Genomic DNA, 8,600 nt, shown 5'->3' on the forward strand with positions numbered 1-8,600 from the left:
GACTGTCGGAGGAAGAGAATGCAACAAAGGCAAGACCCTGTGGCACGAGGTGAGAGGGGAGAGAAGCATTACATGAGGATCGACGGAAGGAGATAGTCAGAGGAAGAGGATGTCGAAAGAGGAAATTGCATAATAGGAGATTGACATATGGGAATCACATGAGATTTGGAAAGTGAAATGGCGACGAATTTTGGGGAATGTGCATTTAATTCCGTTTATAGTTTAACGACTTTGATTGGTCGCTATTTTAATGATGAAACATTAATTCCGTTGCTATTTTAGCAATGAAACATTAATTCCATTGCTAATTAATAGTAAAAATTTAATTACAGTCACTATTTTATAAACTGAATTAGAGATGAGATGTTTATTTCATCTTAAATTAGCAACCGAATTTATATTCTGTCACTAATTTGATCGCTATTTGCCCGTGTTCTGTTAGTGACATCGCTTGCAGCCACGGTGGAAGCCACCCATGACAGCAAGTAAATTATCCTAAACTATGATGGTGCATCAACGATATTCTAGTCACTCTCAAGTATCCATGATTCAATTCTCAACTGCGACGTATTATAAGATATTTTCCTCTAGTGGAATGACAACAACACTTGCACTTTTGGATTTACTTTGATGACTAATAAAATTTTTTGTGAGATCGAATCGGTCACCTTTAAGGTGAATCTATTAGAAAAATTAAATGGATTGGTGTAACTACATATACATAAGTCCTAGATGCAAGTAATTTCAAGGGTATGTATATTGTATATATAAACATGTTCATTTGCCAATAAAAAAATAAATAGAGAAAATTTTCCATGATAATTATTTTTTTTCAATTTTTATTTTTACCCTTCCAATTAAACAGGGGTAAGGAAAAGAAGAAAAAAAAAAAGAGGGAAAGGAGAGAAAAATGATTGTGGTCGCGAGTGATGATGCTATATATAGGAGGGAAAACTCATTCTAATTAATTTTGGATGGATTAAATATTCTCTAGAAATTGATATATAAATTGATTTTATAATTCATCATGTCATTATTTTATAATAGATAACTAGGGAATAAAAATCACCATCTATCTTTTCTCTGGTTGCACCTTCAAATAGACACAGAGTTAGCAAGTCATTATGTCAAGACCTATACATCACTCTAGGCACAATCTATTGAGCATGACATGAATCAGCACACACAATAACAAATTTAACTTTTTACAATGTGTCATCAACAATGTGTGATTATAACATGTTGTTGATAATAATATTTACAACGAACCTAATAAAGTGTCTACAACACTCAATCATGAGTTGCAAATGTACTTAATTGCAGTGTGCGATGCATGTGTGTTGTCGATATGTTAACTTTTAACAATTTTGAAGTTGTGCAGCGACACGTAACAGATTGAATAACTGTATGTTATAGAAAGTCAAATTTATCACATTGACACATAATTCAAATGGATTGAGCTGTCAAGGAAATTACAATCAATTTTCAAAATGAATGCATCCTTATGATAAATAAAGCAACAATAACCAGAAGAGTAGTAAAGACAGTTGGATCGAAATCTACCACAATACAACAACAACTACTATATAATAATAACAAGGTTGACTGGACCCATAATTAGTAACAAAAGTTCTATTGCTTTATATAGGAAATTAAGCTTAATTATGAGAATCCTAACTGACACACTGCCTTATAAATTCAACTCCTCGCAAAATCTCTCTCTCATTCCTTCAACTTCAATCACAATCCCTCTAAAATTATAATTAACCTTTAATTTGCTGATCTGATCTAGTGGGATAAAATTTTATTATTGCGTTGTTCAATTAATCGATCACAATATTATCATTGTCAATGACTTCAGTTGCCCCAGAACCTTCTCCTTCCCAATTCAATGGTTTGTGTTCTTGAAATCTCTTTCTCTTCCTCTTGTCACCTCGTGTTCTTACTTAGCAGCTCTAATCTCTAATAGAGAAAGAAGACGACGATTGCCCGATCGAGCAAGTGCGGATGACGATGCTGACGACCGACGACCCATCGCAGCCGTGCTTGACGATCCGAACATGGATCCTTGGTGCCGTCAGCTGCGTCCTCCTCTCCTTCGTCAACCAGTTCTTCAATTATCGGACCAACCAGATCTCCGTCAACTCCATCTTCGTCCAGATCCTGGCGCTGCCCGTGGGCCGCTGGATGGCCCGCGTCCTCCCTCCGACTATCATCAGGATTCCCCTCCTCGACTGGTCCTTCTCCCTCAACCCCGGCCCCTTCAACATGAAGGAGCACGTCGTGAGCGTCATCATTGCCAACTCCGGCACCGGAGGCATTTACGCCGTCCACATCATCACCATCCTCAAGGCCTTCTACCACCGCGGCATCAACGTCATGGCCGCCATCCTCCTCACACAAACCACTCAAGTAATTAATCATCACAAAAACTCTACACCCAAATCTGAAAATTAAATTAAAAAAATGAATTATTTCCGATTAAATTTTGATTTTTTTATTAAAATTTTTTGCCTCAGTTGTTAGGATTTGGATGGGCTGGATTGTTCAGAAAATACTTGGTGGATTCCCCTTACATGTGGTGGCCTGGCACTTTAGTAGTAGCATCTTTGTTCAGGTATGTGTATTCTTGGATTCTAAAAGTTCATTTGGGTTAATTCAAAATTTCATTTAATTAAAAAAATATCAATTTTTTTATTTATTTAATTCAATTTTGATTTTAAATTTCACAAATTGATTAAATAATTTGAAAAATATCAATCGATTATTACATGGTAAACGATGACTAATATGGCTGAATCCATTGATTAATTGACTAATATTTTGTGCAATCTGTAAGTTGCATTGAACGAGCTTTGTGCAATATTACAGAGCACTGAACGAGGAAGAACGGCGGGTAAAGGGCGGCGTGACGCGGCTCCAGTTCTTCCTCATTTGCATGATCTGCAGCTTCTCCTACTACATCGTCCCCAACTACTTCTTCCCGGCCATCAGCTCCATCTCGATCCTCTGCCTCATTTGGAAGGACTCCATCCCCATCCACCAGATCGGCTCCGGCATGCGCGGCCTCGGCGTCGGCGCCATCGGCTTCGACTGGGCCACCGCCTCCATGATCGGCAGCCCCATAGCGGCCCCCACCTATGTGTTCTGCAACGTCCTCGCAGGCTACGTCATCCTCGTCTACATCCTCCTGCCCCTCTGCTACTGGTCCAACCTCTACGACGCCCGCCGCTTCACCTTCCTCTCCTCCCAACTCTTCGAGCGCTCCGGCAAGCCCTACGACCTCAGCCGCGTCCTCGACAACAAGACCTTCACCCTCAACGTCGAGGAGTACGAGAACTACAGCGACATCCGCATCAGCACCTCCTTCGCCATCAACTACGGCATCGGCTTCGCCACCCTCACCGCCACCCTCTGCCACGTCCTCCTCTTCGACGGCCAGTACATGCTCAAGCTGTGGCGGCAGGCGACGTCCAAGGCCAACGAGAAGTTCCTCGACGTGCACGGCCGGATGATGAAGGCCAACTACGCCGCCGTGCCGCAGTGGTGGTTCCACCTCCTCCTCCTCCTCGTCACCGCGCTCTCCATCTACACCGTCGAGGGCTTTGGCCGCGCCCTGCAGCTGCCTTACTGGGGCCTCCTCCTGGCCATGGCCATGGCCTTCTTCTTCACCCTGCCCATCGGGATCATCGCCGCCACCACCAATACGGTATATAATTATAATTATAATCAAAATTATAACTGCAATTAACCAGGAAGAGGGGTGCATTCTAAATTACAGATAGAATTCCATTTGCTTTATGATTTTATCTCTACTGCCCACTAATACTTCATTCAAAAAAACAAAAAACAGTAGTATTGTGGTGGGGTATTTTAAAACTCAATCTCGTACGTGCTACATAAATCTTAAAATAACATAGTATTGTATTTTGAAAATCAATACCACAGTAGTCTATTTTTTGAAAATCATATGATTCGTTTATTAATTAGTTAATTAATTTCGTGCATGAGCAGATGCCTGGGATCAACATAATAACAGAGATAGTGATTGGCTACATAATGCCGGGGAATCCATTGGCGAGTGTGGTGTTCAAAACCTACGGTTGCACTAGTATGGGTCAAGCCATCAACTTTTTGTCCGATTTCAAGCTCGGTCACTACATGAAGATTCCTCCTAGATCCATGTTCATCGCACAGGTAATTAAGTTGTTGATTCATGTTACTCCATGTCTCACTGTCCTCTCCATGGGCTCTGATCGATAGAGTCGACTGCTTCGGTGCCTTTGTAGCTCCTGTTCTTATATCTATTGTAACATTATTAAGGAATGGAAGACGCTGTCTATAGTGGAAGAATAAGAAAAACGAGAATGTAGAGTTTTTAGATTTTAGGATTTAGATCCCCTCTTATACATTTGACGTTAGGGTTTGGCCCCTTGTGGCCGACAACAAGGAAAGGTGACCATTAAGTATTAATTCTTAGTTACCATCTGGTCATGTCTAATGTCAATTACCGATAATTATGGAACTATCGACTGATCGTGCTGAAATGTGCAAATGTAGTCCCACATGGTTGTGTGAAGGTGGATGTAGGTTCCATCCCTAAGGAGAGGTTGTAAGTAAAGCAAGGATGTTTCCAATTGGGCATGCTCCATAGTGGAGAAAATTAAATTTGATATCGTTCATCTCAAATGATCTAGTACTGTTGGCTCCACGGTAAGACATTGACAAGTAAATTGGAGGGGAGGGGAGAGGATATTTTTCCCTTGTGCAGCAACCCTTTTTATGAGGGAGATCAGAAATCTAACAAAACATTTTACACCCTCTGAAAATTGATCCAAAAACCTATTAGAACAAGCACTCATACAAGTACCAACTGCGCCTACCCCGTGAAAACGAGCATGTTTCCATAGTGTATCTATGGAGTGGAGATGTGCTTGATAAGCAGATATTTAAATAATAAATATTCTCGGTCAAGAATATTCTCATAGTGTATGAGTAGAGCAAGATATTGCGGGTTGAAGATGTTCTTATAGTGTAGGGGCAAGAGTTCTTAATCAGGTATGTTTACATATATAGATTTTGAATCACTAAGAGAGGGAAGACCATCAATTACTCAAAACAATTAGATTAATAATAATAATAATAATAATAATAATAATAATAATAATAATAATAATAAATAAAGAAAGAATATTAATTTGTTTGTGTTTGATCAGTTAGCGGGTTCGGTGATCGCCAACGCGAGCTACTTCGGCACAGCGTGGTGGTTGCTCTCCGAAGTCCCCCACATTTGTGAGACCAACTTGCTGCCGAAGGGCTCCCTGTGGACGTGCCCTAGCGACACTGTGTTCTTCAGCTCCTCTGTTATATGGGGCGTGGTTGGGCCTCGTCGGATGTTCGGCCCCGACTCCATCTACTCCGGCCTTAACTACTTCTTCCTCCTTGGCCTCTTCGCCCCTGCCACCGTCTACCTCTTCCACCGCCTCTTCCTGGAGAAGAAATGGATTCGGCTCATCAACTTCCCCGTCATCTTCGCGGCCGCCGGCTACATTCCCCTAGTCAAGACCATTAACTTCAATTGTTGGTTCATTGTCGGCTTTGTCTTCAACTATTGGGTGCTCAAGCACCACAAGCAGTGGTGGGGCCGCTATGCCTATGTGCTGTCTGCCGCCCTCGACGCCGGCACAAGCTTCATGGCCGTCATCGCCTTCTTCACCCTCGGGAACTATAATATCAACTCCGTCAATTGGTGGGGAGGCGTCACCGATGACTACTGCCAGCTCGCTAAATGCCCTACCGAGCCCGGTGCCTACATCCCCAAGGGTTGTCCTAAACTCGAATGAAATGGTCATGTAATTGACTTTTGTATGTTGTTCCACAATTAGCACTTAAACAAGATTTGTTTGTTCAAAACATCCAAAAACATGTCCTATAATCCTTGAGAAATTGAAGGAAAAGGAAATGATATGAATTTCATTCAATTCATCGATTCATTACAAGATTAACGATTCAAAATCATGTAATTTTACAGTACTGAAGTTAAATTATTACCATCGATATCTATTCAGTTCACCTATGTAGCTCTATCTTGAGCCAGCTAAGTCACCATGCTAAGTCACCTAAGATAGACTAATTAAGCCAAGCAATAGATTGTAGAGCACTAAGCTAGGACTAGAGTTGCTAGTTGATCTGAGCCGATCTGAGATAATCCAAGCCTACTTGACTGTCAGATATCGAGTCCTAAATGCCAAATGTCATATGAGTTGCACTCCCGAGCACTTCGTGTTGGAGATAGAAGAAAAGATAATGGAAATTCTGAGAAGATTTAAATTTGCTTCTCTAACTTTTGATCTTTTGTCGTTATTTTCATAGATGCATTACATTAATTTATAAAGAAATACTTCATAAATACATTGATTGTATGGAAAATATAAAATACAACTAATTGACTCCTAAGAAACATAAACACAATTAATACTTTATATTAATCAATTAATTATCATTTAACACCCCTCTTAATTTGTAATCTTCGTAATATCCTCGAACCATTAAAGCTTTTAAATAGATACAATCTTGTCCCCAAGGCGTAGCGCAGACGATAGGCGCATGGTATCTCTGGCGTAATGACCAGGGGTCGATTCTTAGGAACTGACGACCTAGGGTTTACCCCGCCATGCGCCTATAGCCTGTATACTTGCATGAACCTCCCTCTATATCCGTGGTGCTGACACTAGGGGGGCCGCTAAGGTAGCGGATATATCTTTTTTTTTTAAATAGATATAATCTTGATAAGAACATCTGCTGATTGATTTGTGGTCTTGATAAAGTCCAAATAAATTTCCTTCTTTTGAAATTTATCTTGTATGCTGCAACTCTATATATCATTCTTCTATAAATGATTGGGATTTTGGTAATTGAAATTATAGATTGATTATCACAATAAATAATAGTAGGATATGTACTTTTTGATATAAATTAACCTAAATTATTCTTAACCAAACTACTACATGAACAACTTCATTCGTTGCAATATATTCAACCTCTACAAATGATAATGCAATTGATTTTTTTTTTAACTCTATGAAATGATTTTTGATCCCAAACAAAACACATATGCTGAAATGCTTATTCATCATCAAGACTTCCTGTAGGCGCAACTGTGAGGCCGGTAAGAGGGCGCAACATCTAAAAAAAAATTAAAATAAAAAGAACCTTTCTTGTTCTTTAACTTAGATTAGTAGCAATAGCATAAATAAAATAAACAAAGAAAAAACTAAAGAAAGAGGCACCAGAATTTACTTGGTTACAACCTAGGTAGTTGTTAATCCAAGATAAATGAAAGCTCAAAATGAATCTCTTTCTATGAAGGCGGAGAAGCCTCTTACACTCTTTAATAGCTTAGACTATTTCTAGGAAATTGATTACAGAAGTTGATACTAATTTTCTAGGTCCAGGGGTCTTTTTATAGGCCCTGGAAAATCTCATCCGAAGCTTGAGGGTGCCTCCAAAGGGCTTGGAAGGCACCTCCAGCGTGCACAGTGGATAAAGGTTTTTTAAAGTTATTGTCCTTTTAAATCATCATTCTCTTTTTCTAATTTTGCCAAATCTTTGGTAAGAATTTTAATAAACTGAAAGGATTGCTTGGGGGATAGAGCACGTACCTCACTTACCTTAACTTCTGATGCTCCCCCTTCATCGTTAATTTCTTTTGATGATCCTCCCCCTTCATCAATGCTCATCTCTGAGCTGGTCTCATCTTCTTCTTAATGGAATGCTGTTAGGGCTAGTCTGACATATGCTCTGACTTTGAGATTATGTTTGGACCGAGCTGACTTCTTATTCTTTTCCTTGTCTTTGTTCTTCAATTTTGGGTAGTCATCTTTGATGTGCCCTTCTTCGTTGCAATTGTAGCATCAGATGGTCCTTCTATTTCGAAGATGCTTTCTCGCCCGCGATCTAAATTTATTAGATTTAATAAATTTATTGAACTTTCTTACCATAAGAGCCGCTTTGACTTCATCGATGGATTTTTTGGAGTCTTGATCTTCCGTCTTTGCTATTAGGGAAACATTGAGATTTATCTTTTCTATTTCTTTAGGATTTGTCGAGATTTATGAAGTTCAAATGTGGAAAACAAACTCTATAGCGTACTTGTTAGGACCGATATGCCCGCTAGAGGGGGGGGTGAATAGCGTTTCGTCGCTTTGTCGGTTGCTTTGTCTTGATAATATGCAATGGAATACTAATACAAACACAACCAATGCTAACTCAAGGATTTACTTGGTATCCACCTCAAGAAGAGGTGACTAATCCAAGGATCCACACACCGAGTACACACCTCCACTATAAAACACTCCATCTCGGTCGCAGCCGAAGGTGGAGAAGCCTTACACAAATACCTCACAACAAGAGTCACTCAAACAAGAAGAAAATACACAAGTGTATAAAATAAAACACCTCCTTACTTGATCTTGCTAATGTAGGTTGCCTCTTGAACCTTGGAGATGCACCCCAAGTGCCTTCAAGAACTGGCAGTGAAGATCCGAAAGCTCGCATGAAGAATCGCAAGAGAAATCGCAAAGATCTGGCAGGAAGAAGAA

The 8,600-nt window shown here is 40.0% G+C and overlaps 1 protein-coding gene across 1 annotated transcript; it reads left to right on the plus strand.

Moving 5' to 3' along the window:
• The first annotated feature begins 2,007 nt into the window (after positions 1 to 2,007).
• LOC122032880 (oligopeptide transporter 5-like) lies at positions 2,008 to 5,843 on the plus strand. The gene is made up of 5 exons (XM_042592195.1): positions 2,008 to 2,412; positions 2,520 to 2,617; positions 2,872 to 3,709; positions 4,015 to 4,197; positions 5,217 to 5,843. Exons 1-5 carry the CDS (start codon positions 2,008 to 2,010, stop codon positions 5,841 to 5,843), a joined length of 2,151 nt encoding a protein of 716 aa, XP_042448129.1.
• The last annotated feature ends 2,757 nt before the right edge of the window (positions 5,844 to 8,600 follow it).

This window comes from Zingiber officinale, chromosome 11A, assembly GCF_018446385.1.
Source record: "Zingiber officinale cultivar Zhangliang chromosome 11A, Zo_v1.1, whole genome shotgun sequence".
Classification (NCBI taxonomy): domain Eukaryota; kingdom Viridiplantae; phylum Streptophyta; class Magnoliopsida; order Zingiberales; family Zingiberaceae; genus Zingiber; species Zingiber officinale.

What these genes read in the sequence shown, in the direction of transcription:
- LOC122032880 (XM_042592195.1), top strand. Translation starts at nt 2,008, where the DNA reads ATGACGATGCTGACGACCGACGACCCATCGCAGCCGTGCTTGACGATC. An exon ending in TCGCCGCCACCACCAATACG is followed by an intron (nt 3,710 to 4,014) that starts GTATATAATTAT and finishes GTGCATGAGCAG; the next exon opens with ATGCCTGGGATCAACATAAT. An exon ending in GATCCATGTTCATCGCACAG is followed by an intron (nt 4,198 to 5,216) that starts GTAATTAAGTTG and finishes GTGTTTGATCAG; the next exon opens with TTAGCGGGTTCGGTGATCGC.